This window comes from Amphiura filiformis, chromosome 17 (assembly GCF_039555335.1).
Source record: "Amphiura filiformis chromosome 17, Afil_fr2py, whole genome shotgun sequence".
In the NCBI taxonomy this organism is placed as follows: Eukaryota; Metazoa; Echinodermata; class Ophiuroidea; order Amphilepidida; family Amphiuridae; genus Amphiura; species Amphiura filiformis.
The window spans coordinates 56,399,021-56,415,987 of NC_092644.1; the positions used below are offsets into that span (position 1 = coordinate 56,399,021).

General features: G+C 35.4%; 2 protein-coding genes across 2 annotated transcripts in view; both read right to left on the reverse strand.

The window, feature by feature from the left end:
* Positions 1 to 121: 121 nt before the first annotated feature.
* On the reverse strand, positions 122 to 13,977 carry LOC140137313 (C3 and PZP-like alpha-2-macroglobulin domain-containing protein 8). Its single transcript, XM_072158955.1, has 15 exons — positions 13,790 to 13,977; positions 13,343 to 13,499; positions 12,812 to 12,904; positions 11,991 to 12,159; positions 10,976 to 11,166; positions 10,396 to 10,554; positions 8,935 to 8,994; positions 7,811 to 7,980; positions 6,821 to 6,911; positions 5,554 to 5,625; positions 4,854 to 4,959; positions 3,796 to 3,885; positions 2,204 to 2,317; positions 804 to 887; positions 122 to 297 (listed from the first exon to the last, which is right to left on the reverse strand). Exons 1-15 carry the CDS (start codon positions 13,975 to 13,977, stop codon positions 122 to 124), a joined length of 1,920 nt encoding a protein of 639 aa, XP_072015056.1.
* A 618-nt stretch (positions 13,978 to 14,595) lies between these two features.
* LOC140137315 (A.superbus venom factor 1-like) overlaps positions 14,596 to 16,967 on the reverse strand; it is an 84,959-nt gene continuing 82,587 nt past the window's right edge. Inside the window, exon 22 of the mRNA XM_072158956.1 lies at positions 14,596 to 14,900. Within this exon, the coding sequence (XP_072015057.1) occupies positions 14,596 to 14,900 (305 nt within the window). The remainder of the gene's footprint in view (positions 14,901 to 16,967) is intronic.

The following is a 16,967-nucleotide window of genomic DNA, read 5'->3' on the forward strand; positions in this document are numbered from 1 at the left end:
AGAAATGCAGACTCAGTAGCCAGGTGGACTCGAAACTACCAACTTCTGGCTCAATGCTCAATGCAAGCCACATATTCAGATCAAGACTTAAGAGTGTCTCAAAACAAAAATCCCAGTTTACTCACCTCTCATCTCCATTGTCATCTCTGAATCTCATGCCACCTGTCCCTATCACTAAGTAGGTCATCTTGGATCCGATACGGACACGTTGTCTACAGTTAAGACTTTGCCAGAATGGTCTCACAACAACTTCATCAGGGTTTTCTTCAAAGCTTCTCCCAAGAGCTACGTCATCACCTACAAACATGAATCAAGAATTAATGCAATGATTTTGGTATTTGTTCAAGTTTTGCTCTTATGTTGGCCACCCTTCCAATGTATTCGTGTATGATTTGTTTGAAGTTTTATGGTAAAAATAAAACTCCTTTTCAAGGTCAATTTGGGTACATACGTAGGTCATTGTTTCAATATTTTCTTTGAATGTTTCGAACAAATAGTCCAAATTTGGAATCCTTGTAGCCAAAATTTTAAACATTTACCAAAAATGTCTGGAAATTTGGTTAAAACCGTGCCAATTTCTAACAAATAGGTATACAAATGGGTCAAATTTTCTTGGATATTTGGTTATGGTGATGGGACCACTTTTTTAAAATCTTAAGTGCACCTACCTACCTACTCATAGGAAACAAAACTTGAGTGTCTCCCTTCCACTCACTACATAGAGGTCACCTAATTCAACCTATTCCGTCAAATCTTCTTTAGCTCACTCAATTTTTAAACAGGAAATCTTAGGAATAACTTACCAATTACAAAAGCTGATGATATGTTCATGTATATAATCTCAAATGCTGCATTTTGTTCTCTTCTGTTGAAACTTACTTTGTAAGCTGATGAAAATAAACAAATAAACAATTAAAAATCACAGAGATACTTGGTCTTCATCATAGTGTGTAGAAAATGGATGGATGATATGCAAATGACAACTGATGCATGTTTAAGATAATATATGTACACATTGCAAAACAATAATCATTGACATCTAATAATATATTATGAGATTGTTATTGTAATTGTATATCTCTGATCAACAATGGGCAATTCCAGTTGAAATCCACACACCTCTTATGGAAGACATGACCTTAATCTCCCACACTGGGAATGTGAATTTCAAGTGAAGTCACCCATTCAGGTAACTCCATTTGAAATTCTGTGTGGAAGATTAAGGTCATGTCTTCTGTAGGGGGTGTATGGATTTCAACTGAATAGCACATTACTGGCTTTTATTTAAACTGCTCAAATAAAGAAAGTCCGCAGTCATGTAACCTGTCCTACACCAAAACCTGATCATGTTATGCCAATTTAATTGATAAGGTCGTGTGAAGAATCTTGTTAGCTCCAAGTTGATACCAAATTTGCTACCAAACACTCTAAATTCAGAGAGATTGATACCAGTATCTGAAATTTGGTGCAGTTTCAAAAGTTGCAAATCAAAATCTGACCACGCGGACCTGTACAGCTGAAGCAGAGCGCGACCATTGACAACGCCCGAAACAACCGCTAGGTCATATCGATCGTATCGTGCCCTAATTTTCATCGATAAAGCACTGTAGCAATTCATGCGTTTTAAATTAACAATTGAATGAAGCGCGCACTTGGGAAAGTCGACAGGGGCCATCGTGGGCAAGCAAGCTTGACCCCATTGCCACGCTAAGCAATTTCGACCGCGTGCATGGTTTTGATTTGCAACTTTTCTTTATTTGAGCAGTTTATTATAATTAGCAACAAGACTACACCTTTATGCTCACTTGCACATAAGCTATTAAGTAGGTTACATTTCAAAAAGTACCCATCTGTTGGATAACAATTTTAGATCTAAAAGTATATTCCAAATGTTGGACTTATAATGTCGGTAACTTTTAACATACACCTCCAGTTTGAGTTTACAAAATAATGGGTACGGCACGCGCAGATTTTTAACCATCTTTGGCCAAACAGTTTTGATTACAATTTCTGTTGCACATCAAAGCTTTAGTGTTTCTGAGAGTAGGCGTGGGTTGCTGATGAAACTTAAGCATAACATAAACTGCAACAGAATTCTATTAACACATTCCAAACTGGTGTTTTTTTTAGGGTTACTGGCTGGTGTGGCTAGTATCAAAAAGTTATGTTATATCCCCAACATATAGTAGCACACTATCCTTACCAAAAGTGGACGGTCTCCTGGTGTCTGAACTGTTTCCTTGGTTGATTTTGTCCAATAAATTTTGACAAGTTGAGGTACATTCGTTACCTTTGCAAGGTTGTGGTGGACATTTTCCTAAAATGAAATTGATGATAAATATTTTAAAATCATTTTATAATACAAATTTATCACAGCTGCTAATGGTGTTTAATTACAATACCATTTTCACCATGATGTGGCAAGGTCAATACATCATACATGAGGCAGTCATTCCACGAAGGCATCTGTGCGGCATCTATAAGCGTGTACATAAATACGAGGGGGTATCAAAAAGTTTTAGAAATCGCCCAGAAGTGAAAGAGCTATATCAATGAAATTTTGTCAGTGCAATCACTGGTCCTTATGTACACTATCGTGCAAAAATGGTCTCATAAGAATGTTTACTTTTTTTACAGGCGCTAGATGTCAGTACCTGCCTATGTAACCGCATAACCAGCAAATGGAGAAAATTGAGGCATGTAGCATGATTAAGTTCCATTTTAAGGGTTACAGTGCCCAAAAAATCTGTGATGAAATAAAATTTCATTTTCAAAAAAGCAACAGTGACAATATCATAATCACCACTGAAGATAACTTTCATTTCATCATCGATTTTCTAGGCACTGCAACCCTTCAATTGCAGGATCTTAATAACGCTGCTTGCCTCAATTTTCTCAATCTTGCAGTTTATGCGCAGTAACTGGGGCAACAGGTTATTAGCATCTAGCGTCGCCTGTAAAAAAAGTAAACATACTTATGAGACCATTTTTGCACCATAGTGTACATAAGGACCAGTGATTGCACTGACAAAATTTCATTGATATAGCTCTTTCACTTCTGGGCGATTTCTAAAACTTTTTGATACCCCCTCGTATGTCAGTGCTATGAGCAAATGCTAGCAATCTAAAGTTGCGCCCAAAAAAATGCGCACTGATGTCACCGTCACTGCTACATCAGGGTGAAAATGGTTTAGTAATTTTTCTGTCACTCTTGCGACTTATAACACTTTGTTTCACCTAATGTTTGGTAGTGATGTAAGTGTGTATTTCGATTGGTGCAGGATCTAATCACATGCACTAACCTAATCCTGCAGAATGTATGTATACACATAAATGCATACAAAGACAGTTTGAAGGCACTCTTGTGGTGAAACTGATCATCACTACCAAACTAGAGGTAAAACAAAGTATTGTATGATACCGCCATAAAGGCCTTTAAAAATATTGTATTTTTTGTCCTATTCAACTGACCTAAAAACTGAACAAAATAGGGTCACATTTTTTCATATATTTTTGAATTTTCATATATTTGGTATCAAATTTGTAAAATGTTTTGCTTACTTATAATTCATACCACACCACTCTGAATATTAAAAAAGAAGCCTAACAAACACGATAAATCATTGTTTACCATTATATTTTGTGGTAAACTTGAATTATTTTAAACTGCGTGTGGCAAAACATTAAAACAAAAATTACAGACTGACCTAACCTGACTTTGGGGCTTTACGGGCAATTTTGTTAGGCATAATGAATACTGCTCTGATGAGTACTGCATATGAATCCTTAGCTTACCTTCAGCACACATGCATGTGTGTCCCTCACAAATTGATGCAATCATTGCCGGTCCACCTGCTGGACTGTAGAACTTGACACAGTCTTTTGCTAAATAGGTAACAGTAATGTAAATTCAAAGTTTTAGTTCGAGGCCTGAGCTTTCGATCTTAGCTGAATCTTTATCAAAACTTATTTAACTATGCAGGCTTTTGTTGTGAATAAGTCGTTTCCAACAGCTTGGTTATACTCTCTGAATATATTTTTATATACAATATTTTAATAAATTTATTCCATAAGCATATCTGATACACAATGATAGAAATTGGCTTTATCATTGAAGTATGAAAAAGAAACTTTTAAATGGATATGTGAGTAGAATACCTGTCACTACCACAATGATTCTTGTGCCCAATGAGGATGCTCAAACCATTTGTTAAAATTTGTCATTTTGTACAATATCAGCACAAAAGTCTAACTAGGCATTTATTTAAAAAGATACATGATCATGATAACATAACATTTAATTGTAATTGCCACTCAAACAATAACTGAAAATTCACAATTTTGCCAAATTTTGAAATTTTTGAACCACCCAAAATGAACTTCCACCCTTCTCACATAAGCCCCAAAACACAATAGGCTATAAGCCCTTTCGCAATTTCGGAAATCTCAAGAGTTCGCCTGCATTGAAATACTGTAGCAAGTCCTCAATGTTGATCTTCCAAACAAGGAATTTAGCACATGTGCAGTCTGAGATATCAATATTGGGAAAGGGCTTATTCCATGTAAAATTCCTACCATCACTGATGTGGGAGATGTGGGAAATATCTTCCAAATTGGAAGTGTGAATTTCAAATGGAATGAACATATTACATAGCTCCATTTGACTTTCATACACCATCTGAGAAAGATTGCACCTAAAACTTCCCCAGAGGGAGGTTGAGTTTCAAATAGAGTTGGTCAATGTACTAATACCATTTGAAATTCATACTCCCTCTGTGGAAGGTACTTCCAAAATCTTCCACAGAGGGAGTGTGTGCTTTAAATGGATTAATTATGTTGCCATGACAACTTACCAGGTTCATGATAGTCATAGACCCTCACTGCTACTGGTTGTATCTTGCCAACCACATAATCTCGGATTGTTTCAAATGTGAAACACAAGCTTTCAGAATTGGGTATCTACAAAGAAACAATATTAAACATAATTAGAGTCACACGGTAGCTGTAAAAAGCAACTCTTAAAAATAAATGACTGATATTTGATAAATGACCAATTTATATTGTCAACGTTTTTTGGTGGATCATTATTACATTCTACCCCAGAGAAGTCTTATGTCTTACCTTAATAGTGTGCAGTAAAGTATTGCCCTTCCCAGAATCCTTTGCAACATGATACATCCCCTCATTTCATTAAATGATGCTTCCATTACTTTGTATAGGTTTCCATTGTTTTCATTTTGAGAATAGACTAGCTAAACATGGGTCGATAATCAAGATCTGGATGTGCTCTGTTCATTGAGGTACATTTTGTCACTATAGACCCATGTTATACTAGATAGCAAATCAGTACAGAAAATGTTAAAGAAATGCTTTATGTAAAGTGTACCATAAAGGTAGACAACATTATTTTCATGTGGAACAACTTGGTATTCCGCCTTGTAGTTGCACTTATAGCATCTACTGTGTTATATTAGGTGATATATACATGACTGGGTCTCCAAACAATATTCTATAACTCAATTTGTCTCTTGTCTTACGGATATAAGTACATACCTCACTGACAAAAAAGGTGACAGATCTATTTGTAATCTCATAGCGCTCTATCCTCCATTCATCCGCTTGGATCTGTGACGAGAAAAAAATATGCATATTATGGTTGATGTTGTCAAAAGAACACATTGTGACCGAAGCTTCCTTTTATCACAGGCTTATTATAAATTGGTGTAGGAATCATTATTTCATTTAATTTGGCAGCGAAGCAGGCGACTACAAAGTTTCTACATGTACTATAATTTGAAGCCAAGGTGGTAATGGCATCTGGCAGTAAAAAGTTGTCAAATGGCTGGTTTCATGTTTCACTTTATTTGTCTTCAAGGGCAAGGCTGCTTTGAAAGCCTCCATGTATTGGTTGTTTATACCGAAATGTGTTGAACAAATATACGCATCTATAGAATTCTTATTGAGAAATAACTTAGTTAAAGGAAATCTGTACCATAAACTAATCAATGGCTATATAGTTGCAGTAATAATAAAAACGACAAACAGTAAAAGTCCCAAGCTTATATACGTCCAAATAAAGGAGAAATTCTTAATTCCTTACGACAATCAGCGATCAGTTTGTAATCCATGGTGGCGGCCATATTGATACCCGATGTATTTTATTACGCTGTAACGGTACCCCAATTTTGAAACCAGCGAAATCTGTGCCACCAGCCTCGTCCCTCATGAACTTTGGTGACACGAAGGGAATACTGCCAAAGTTCATATTCAACATTCGTTCAAAAGAAAACGCGACAATATTTACCCATAAAACTACGGAAGAACATAAAAAAATGTATTTTAAGTAATATTTATGATCAACAATGTCTTTTGAGAACGAAAAGTAAAAACAGCACTAAAAACCAAAATTAAGCTGTAGAATCATGCGAATGCCATAGCAACACTACGCTTCGCCGCTGGTCTGTGTGAAAGGTTACACTACCGCTTGTGGCAGAAAGGATTCGCAAGCTGAATCGCAGAAACGAAGGATTAAAAGTGTTTTTTCTTTGTTAGGAATATTCGAAATTCATATAGACCGTCTGGTATGTTTAATTTAGGGGTATATAACTATATTAGCCATTGATTAGTTTATGGTACAGATTTCCTTTAAGAAACTGCTTCCACTTGAGCAACACTTTCAATTGTGTTGTATAGGCTTACGTACAAAATGTTAAATAAATTGCTTTAATCACTTCAATTTTTACGCATACCTCTTCTAAATTTAGTTAATATCAAAATATGCACCCATTGGTGAGAAAATGAACAGTTCTGTAGCCATTACCTGAACAAGAGTGTCTTCAAGTGGTCTAAAGCCTGAGTACAAGCCAACATCAATGACAGCCTTGTTGGAAGTCCTTGCATTACCCAAATACCTGAAAGAAAATAGAAAAACACAGCATACTGAAAAAGTAACATCCACAAAGTGGTTTAACACTGCATGACAACATGTTAAATGCCACATTTTATGTTTGCTTCAGTTGCAAAATCTGTCAAAAATCACACTAAATATCCAGACTTGACCATCTCTTTATTTCCCATCTTTTTCAATTTTGTTTTCAGTTTCATGATCCATCCAGTATGCAGGTATCAGTATTTGAGAGGTTAAAAATTAGTAATCTTAGCAACATATTATTTTGTTCCATTTGCCCCCTTTTTATATAGGATTCTGCATGAAGGTACATTCTGGTTTAAGAAAATTTGGCTGGTTGCTTTGCAAACATATTTCCCAAGAGGATTTGACATTATCCTGTTTTGACAAAAAAATATAGCTCAATCCTAAATCTTTTGTTATAAATAACGGACAATAAAGTCAAATTTTTACATTTGGATTTGGGGAGGGGGGAGGGTGAGGGGCAAAAACATGCAATTTTGCACATTTTCTTACATTTGCAGTCACAAAATTCAAAGACTTGATACAAGTCTAAGCATTCAAAATATTGAGTATAGTCTAAGATATACTCTTCTTCATACTATGTTATGTTAATTTGAATAATTGGTTATAAAATAGAATAAGTCTGATAAAAATTAGAGTACATAAACTTATCTTTGAATTTGAACACAACATTAACACCTGTAAATGCATGTTTTTGGACCTTATTTAGCCAAATTGGCAAAATATTAAAATTTGATATTTATTTCCCTGGATTTGGATTGAGCTACATTGTATTTGACAAAATAACATTTTTTAATCCCAAAATATTAGTGCTGTTTTGAACTGGGAGTAGTGGCTGGGGTTTAAAGAACCAAAATACCTGTTAAAGGCAATACCTACCTAGTACACACATTAACGTAACTAACAAACTTCTGGGATTGTCTTCTGTGACGTTGCCGAACAGACCTGCGCTCTCGCTGTGCAGTGTTTAAGTCTTCACCAGCAATTACATTGATATCAAATGGACAATTTTGAAAGCTGTTATCAACTGAATTGTATTTGATTTGGACCTGCAAAATAAAACATAGGCAATGAATGTCAAACTTGAGAAAATGTCCAAATTTTATTGGATAACATACAACCATGTACATATATTATAAATTCAAACGTATATAAATTTGTGCGAGCCTTGCAAACAAAATTGTTTTAAAATGTTATGAACACGTTTTTGCTTTGGTCAAAACATTTTAATAACATTGAAATGTCAGGTTTATAAAAGTCCTGAGAACATTTTACATGTATATAAAAACACAACCACAACATTTTTAAAACATCAAAATGTTATTGCAAAATATTATTTGGCAAACAATTAGTCAATGTCAAACTTCAGAAAAGGGGTTGGAACCCAGGACCTCAATATGAGAACAGAACCACTAAGTTAACATGCTTCCCTAATTTACAATAATTATGTCACATAAACTGGACCAAAATGCCATTAATTATGACACCAGGGGTCCATTTCATTTCACTAAGCTTTTAACCCTTTGTAACTCAAGTGACCGTTTGTAAAGTTACGAATACTCAATACAAGATGTAACATTACGTAGGGTCCCTATAGTAAGTAAATGCCTATTACTTACAAAGGGTACATTCATAAATAAGTGAAATGGAATTAACTTAAGACTCATTGTAACTTACGATTTTGAAACTTGTAAAATAAATAATCTAAGTCATAAAAAATTATAGAACATTATTTTTTTTTATTCATGCGTCTTTAAAACTTGATTGAGGATGTTACTTTTAAAGCAGTCAAGGTTAATCATAACACCATGAAAATTGAGTTAAGTGCAAAATTTCAAATCAGTTTTTATATGTATTTCTTACATGGGGAAGCAAAATGTCCTTCCAAATACCGAAATGTCCCTGTAATGAGCTTTTGAGATTGCACATTCTTACTGGCCTGCTTTTACATTCTGTATTATAATTGTAGGAACATTAAATCTATTATAAAGCAGCACACTTACAGCCAATTGTCCTGTTCCTTTGCCTCTAGTGTCAACAATAAGCTGACCATCAACTGGACCCTGTAATAGAAAGAAGATACACAAGGAATTATGATACAGGGTTCCCACACACTTTCAATTTTTAACTCTATCATTTTCTATGACTTTTCAATGATCTAATACCAAAATTCCAGAGAAGCAGATGCAACAATATACTTAAGAATTTATCTTCAATCAATCCTCCTTGAGCCAACCTTGCTTTCCAGTCCACTTTTATGTACAAACATCATTTTTCCTCACTTTTATAGTTTGCATTCTTACTTTTTCATTGAAAGTGAGTTCCATAACTGTTGACATTTACAATCACACAATAAAATAAAAATTCCAGAATTTCAGCCAATTCCTTAAGTTTTTAAGAACCCTGTCATACCATGGATGCGGTCAACAAATAATAGCATGATGCAGAAAAGTCAGATTCAATAATGTTTGCATGTCACTCATGGAAAGAAACCTAGTGTACCACCATGTGTGTACAGCCATATGTATATCACAAGGATGCACATCTAGTTCTAACAAATATTTTATCAAGTTAGATCTTATAATAAACACAGCCAAAAAAGAAAGTCTCCAGTAGTTCCATCCCCATTTAATCACAGTCTGATTAGTTTATGGCAAATTTATTTATATAATAGTTTTCTATACACTTTCCTTCAAAGTTTGATACAAAATTTGATATCAAAAGTTTAATCATCGTGAGCATAGAAACCGTTGTTTGGAAATTCGCGCAATTTTAAAAATGACATAGGGAATTGTATCACTAGCAGAGCTAGCGTGAATGCCAAGAATTACGTCGCCTGAATAGGCGGCAGGTTAAAGGTTTACCCATGCATGTCAAAATGCAAATCAAATACCCCGCTCTTTCAATTGTGCGCAGGCAAGTGTGCAATGATTCCTGTACGGGTTGCTTCAGGCCACATAATAAGCTGATACCATGCATTGGATGTTATGGTCAATTCAGTAATTTGTCATTTTAAAATTGCACAAATTTACAAACAATGGCTCCTATGCTCATGATGATTAAACTTTTTATATCAAATTTGGTATCAACGCTTTGAAGGAAAGTACATTGAAAACTATTATATAAATTATTTTGCCATAAACTCATCAGACTCTGATTAAATGGGGATGGAACTACTGGAGACTTTCTTTTTTGGCTGTGTTTATCAAGAAGGCCAACCAGGGGCAAATTCCCACTTGATAAACACACAAAATAATAAGAATATTTCGAACAATTTTCATGAATTTTACATAATGGTTTCTTTGCAACCAGTATGAAGGTTGGGAAAATTCTGGGTAACCTGAAATGCATGATATTTTAAAGCAATTTTTCAACTGTTGAGGCTTTTCTGTATGTACTAATGTTCACAGCTGGCAAATAATAATGGAGGGCAGATTAAAAGGATTTGTGTGTTTATGTCTTACCTGAATAGAATGCTGTAGTAAGGCATTGCCTTCATGGATGTGTACAGTATGACTAAAGCTATTATCTTGACTAGATCTTATGGTTGTGTGTAGGTTGACTGCTTGACCACTTCTCCATATAGCATACTCAGACAATGCTTGCAAAGCAACCACTTTGTCCTGTATAGTAAAATGTAGAGATGTGAGAACTATTCAGATATGACATCAATGACATTAGAGCAGATGAGAGGGCCAAGTGGGGTAAAGGCCCTATGCTATTAGCCAGGAAAATATGAACTGCAAGAGATTGAGCCTTGGGCTTGCCTTAGGTGAGATTCTCTTCCTCTCCTAAATATTTCTATATGATTGGGAATCCTTTAATATGTTCAGTTTGTCTCTGATTATGAAGCAGTTCAGAATATATAATTGCAGAATTTCGTCTCATCCCATACACTGCTTAAAACGTGCAAGGTATCTATGCCGCATATTTAAGTGTGTGTACGTCAGCACTGTGAGCGAACATTAGAGATTTGAACCTGTGCCCAATGAAATGCGCACTGATATCTCTACCACATGAGAGTAAAAAATGGTATGTGCTTACCTGTGTATATTCAAAGCCAGCATTTTGTGATAGCCAATTGACGATAGAATTGCTATATTCAATGTGTCTTAATTTGAGTTGAGCTAACAAGGCATATCCAGTAGTTTCTATGTTAACAGAATTCCAGTGGGACTGGGTTGCTTTTTCTACATATGTCTGAGATGTAGGGTCTTCTTCCCAGTGACATGTGTCTGTTTTAAAGAAAAGAGCAAAGTAATATCAGTGACAAAATAAAGTGCAAAATTCCTTTAAAATGACATGTTCAAATTATTTAAAAAAAGCTTGTAAATCTAATAGCACTGAGCATTAGTTTTACAAAGAAGTGTTGGGAAAACTCCCTCTCACTAAACTGCACAACACTATCATAGTATTTGGGTACTAATGGTATCAGATATGTGCACACAGTTATACTACAGAAGGTGACTTAATTCCCTGACTTTGACCATGGAAACATCTTATTCTCTTATTTCCATGCTTTGACAGAAAATGCTTCAGAGGAATTATGGCGTAGAAGCATTAAAACATGTTTCCTTATGAAGATAACACTGCAGCCGGATAACAGAGAGACACATATAAAAGAGGTCTAGATAACTAGTAAGCCAACCTGTACACACAATGGCTAATTCTAAGTCAGTGGGAGTGGTCTAGTTCGTAGACACATAATCTGATTGGACAATCGCATGATTTGGTGCCGTCTATCAAGTCGTGAGACAACCCCACGTCATCATGAGTGTTGATAACGCGTAACACACTTTCAGAGATGCGCGTATGTATCGCGTTGTATGCGTTGACTAGTGCGGAATACTCGCACGCTATAGCAATACGCGCAACAGAATACCTGAAGTTGTAAACAACTTAGTTTTGTTCATTTTATAATAAGGGGAGTTTTTTATGACTTTAGTGCGTAAACATGCGCCGGCATCCACTACTCAAAATATTGGACCTGCCTGTCATCTATCACACAATAGAGGATAGTAAAAACAAAAATTCCTATCGTTATTCTCTAATTAATTACCTTCATCACAAATAGCAATTTCTCTAAGTCGTTCTGCGGAATTCTCAGCATATTCACTTCCTGCCAAAGTGAGGGCGTATGTCACGATTGACTTATCAAAAGGTCGCACCAGTTGTGTGTAGATACTCTCCAGGTATATAGTGGCTCTGTCTACTGCTGCATGATTTTCCTGTTTGACAGAGATGTGACAACAAATATTATCAACATTTTGTACACAGCCATATAAAGTATATCCAATATTTTTGCGTGCATTTTTCTTTTGCAATAGATGTGAGGTGAAAGTGGGGGATGAGGCTGTGCATCACAAAGTGCCCCTTTATAAAGTTAAAGCTATCATTTAAATTTTAAAAAAGCGCAGTGATTTATAGTGCGCTACGCACAGGCACAACGCCTAGACGTTGATCCACAAGCCTCAGCACACTTTACAGGTTGTCACTGACCACTACGGCCCACATCATTCAACAAACCATTAAACAACAAATCAGGGACTTTGCTGCTTCAAGAGCGCACACCCTAGGCATTCCACAAATAACCATCGCAACCAGGATCAGCTCCTGAGTTTTGTACGGGTTACAACGAGACAAATTATCAGTGAGTTCCTTATCCAGGGGAATTTCAAGCTAACTCAATTTTTTTTCACGTTTGCATACTAGGCACCGCCAGGGTTCGAACCCGCAACCTCTCGCACCACAGTCGAACGTCTTATTGATTGAGCTAACTTGACTGCTAGAACTTAGCTCCTATAGTTTACACTCTGGTCACTCTTTCTCCATCAAAGCAAAGAAAGCAAATGAGACCATAACAAATTCAATCCTACTCACCATTGCAGTGTAATTACATTCCAGGAGGGAAATCAGAACATAAGCAGTCTTGGCAGCAACAGAATTCCCCAAATTCTCATCTTCTAAGCCACCCTGAGAAGAACAAAATACAACAAAATTGATTAATGTTTATTTTCAAGTTTTGACTGAGGTTATTTTACTTTCCATTTTGCTCTTTATCAATTTCATCAGAGGACTTTATCAACTGATCAATTTGCCCCAAAACTGGTTTCCTGTTTTGGCTAGACTCTTGTCCAGTCTTCAAACATGGATCATTTGTGTGACTCGGCAAGTAAGTGGCATTCTCTGGTAGAGTTGGTGAACCCCATCAATTTTGAATTTTTTTCATCTGAAGAAAGTTCCTATTTTTCTCATATAATTCTTGCAATAGCTGATTTATAATAGAACCTGTATATTTTCATATTCATTCATATTCATATTTATTTATACCATTAAGGAACAAAATGCCTTTACATACCAAAACTACACCCAATTATTACCATACAGAAGAAACAAGACCTTCTTTCTTACCCTGATGGTATCTACAAATACATGCTCCTCCATATTAAAGCTTCCATCTGGTCTTTGTCTATTGATAAGCCAGTTCATAGCCATGACTGTAGCTTGTGGATCTATGAAGTGAGAGTCTCTTGCTTGACAGAAGATTTTGTTTACAAATGCTGTCAGCCTAAAATGAAAAAGATAAAAGTAAGCATTCAGGTCAAAAGTAGTGATAAATTATAAGAAGCACAGTGGAACAAAAAGATTCATTTGAGAGGGTGCAACACTAAATCACTACATTAATTCATATTCATGTAACACATATTCTGACTCAGCCAAGTTGGGCATACTGTTCCTGAGATACAAAATATTCATGTTGCAAAAAAAATGGAATGGAATGGAACGGAACGGAATGGAAAAGAAAAGACATTGCATTTTAAAAACTAAAATCTGTATAAGCATGAATTATTTACTTACCATGTGCTTTCTGGTGCATATTGCATGTAGGCAAATGAGCCGGAATCTTGTTTTCTGTAGGTGTATTGTGTAGTTACACCTGTATGAGGGTCAATGACAAATATACATTTTAACACTACTGTAATGTGTGGTCTACTATGCTGTGGCTTATGTCTTATGGTATTCAATTTCTTCTGGACCCACCTCATAGTATTGCAACATCTTACTATGGTGAGTGGGTCTTCTCCACTTCAACACCCAAGCTTTGGAATGGCTTGCCACAGTCCATCAGGAAAACCATGTCTCTTGCTATCTTAAAAAATGCTTGAAAACTCATCTCTTTAACAATCCACCTGTGCAGTTTTGTTTATGCCACTTGCCAAGTTAATTATCATGTATTATATGGAGTTTGATATGTTTTTATGATATACGTTACCAGGTTTTTATCCCATGGTTTAAAATGTTTCTTGTTTATAACTGCTTTAATTTTTTTGTACTTTAAGACTTTTGTGTGCAGGTCACTCTTTTATTGTACTTTTTAAGATTTATTGTAAAGAGTAATGGTTAAAATTGTACTTGGAAGGCATTATATGGCAGAAGTACACCCCTGGAATAGTGAATGATGGGAAGTAGGGAAAAAGGTCTATTCAGTGCAATTTTGGACAAATATGGCATACCACTAATTTTGGTTATAATGAAGTTGAATATCGGTCTAAAATGATCTTTCAAATGATTTTATGCTGAAATGCGCATGAAAAATATTATTTGACTTTCATCGCTTGGAACGGCGCAGAATCGATGCTCTGAATTGGTCAATTTGGCAGCCCCTAAGGGTGACGCCCTGGACACGTGCCCTCCTTGCCACTCCCTGGCGTCGCTACACCACTGTTTTTTTGTGTGATATTTGACCATGTTTTATCCAAATCTCGTTTACCTGTTTGGATATTTTGATGTAGTTTCTCTGTCACATTGGTTGTCAGCTGTCCTGTTTCCTTCAAGTATTTTAAGACATATACATTGGTAGCAGTAGCTGCTGCAATAACCTCTCCATTACTACCGCTGGGTAATTCAACATCAGAAACCAATGTGTGACCTCCAATGACTTCTGTGACAATACGGTCCATTACACTTCCTGCATATGTGGCAAAATGAGATAAATATCTGTTATTTACTATCTAGGTAAAATGGGATAGGTAAGTCTGTCATCTTCTCAGGCATCTTAGGGTAAACTACAACCATGGCCAAAATGTGTTGGGACACTTACGGAAAACGTACACTATATTATGGCCTTATTTCCGTTATTGTTAACGTGATAAAATGGAGGTCTCTTTGGTGACAAGCCTAAACCCTTTCCTAACACCCCAACCCGCCCCCTTCCCCACCAATCAATGTTGGGTGCCACTAGTAGCGTGTGACCAAAAAAAAAAGTAGGATTCAACATTGATCGGGGGGAGTGGGGGGCTTATTTACATTACCCTATCAAACCGTCCCAACACTTATGGCCAGCATTGTCTCTAAGGTACAAAAATCCAATTTTAAAATGTGTGTTTTTGGCCCATATCTCCTCAACCATAGCTTGGATTTTCATCAAATTTTACATGAAAATGGAGAAACTATTTATTTTTTCACTTATATAAAAACTATTGGATTTTCCTCATGTGATATAACGATACGGTCACTTTTTATATGCAATATCATGTATTTTACAGGGCGTGCTGTACATTATTAGCCTACGCGAACTACGTATTTTGCATAAAATGACGTTTTATTTTGAAAGAGTAGTGATTTAGTCGCCAGAAATACATAATATTTGTTGACAGGAATTGATTGAAGTCTTTTAAAAGAGTGACTTTGGAAAAAAATTAATACTTAAATTAAAAAAAGCTAATTTTTAGACAAAATAACAAACTTTAATAATTTTCATCGTTTGCATCAAAAAGCGTATGTGGTATTTACAACGAGTATATCGTGTAAATATAATTATAGTCGGCAGGAGTGGGCTTAAATTACGTTTTATGACTGAAATCTATTAAAGCGCTTTCAAAGAAACTTACGTTTGAAAAATAACATAGCACATAAAAAGAGTAATTATTATAACATTACACATAATTCCTAAATCAAAATTTCATCTTCAGAAGATAGCAAACATCATTGACTATTCACCTTCATATCCTATTAGACTAGTCGACTTCCTGCTGAGAAATAGAAGTCTTAGGTGCATTTTTTAGTTAAAAACGGTATCTATGTTTTTAAAGTCAATTTGGGTATGCTGAATCCAACAATCATGGATACTATAAATAATTGTAATGTTTTGACATTCTAATTTGCATAAAAACAAAATAACCACCAAAATCATTAAATTAGTATGCAAAACATTAATTATTTTTGTGGTCATTTTGTTTGATGCAAATTAGCAGGTCAAAGCATTATACATTATTTTGGTATCCGTGATTCATGGATTCAGCATAGGTCATGCCGATTTTAAGGATGAATACTAGTAAATATAATAGTTCATGATTTAGAGATAAGTTACAACAAAAGGTGAATGATCTTCATGATACAACATAACCTATATAACACAACAAACGCAGTATATAATACTAAGAAGCCACAATAAATGCGCATAATAGTGACATTTTGCATTTTATTTGAAAAAAGGAGTTTTTTCGTCTGCAAAGTAATTTGAAAGAAAATTGTCACGAAATAATTATAACAATAAAAAAAAATTGGATGGAGTCGAACCCGCTGTCTATTGGAGATGACCAGCGCGCTAACCAATTGAGCTATCGGAGACCACTGGTGTTCGTATGGTTTTGTTTATTGACAAGTGTCAAATTAATCATGATATTTAAATTGACAATATTGTGCTAAATAAGTTGAATTTCTGAAATGATCATATCGGTAATCCATATTGTTGTGAAAATATTGTGTCGATTTGTAAAACATAACGCCATGAATCCACGATATACCACTGTATTCTTAGAATAAAAGCAATTGACTATAATCAGACTTTATAGCAATGGTTTATCGATGGGATGCATTCATTTGTGTATGGTCATGATGGTGTTTCGTTGGTTTACCGTCGCATCCTTAATACAAAGTCCATACAATATATTTAAATTTCATGATTAGTCTTACTTTAGGAACGAGACTGAATGCGGACATGCTTGAGTTCATGTCACGGTATGCACTATAATAA

Bases quoted from the DNA above. Each gene is read 5' to 3' on its own strand.
- LOC140137313 (XM_072158955.1), bottom strand. From the start codon at position 13,977: ATGAGGTGGGTCCAGAAGAAATTGAATACCATAAGACATAAGCCACAG. The intron at 12,905-13,342 runs GTAAGAAAGAAG...TGTTCTTCTCAG, and splicing joins TATTTGTAGATACCATCAGG to GGTGGCTTAGAAGATGAGAA. The intron at 888-2,203 runs GTAAGGATAGTG...TATTTTCATCAG, and splicing joins CAGGAGACCGTCCACTTTTG to CTTACAAAGTAAGTTTCAAC.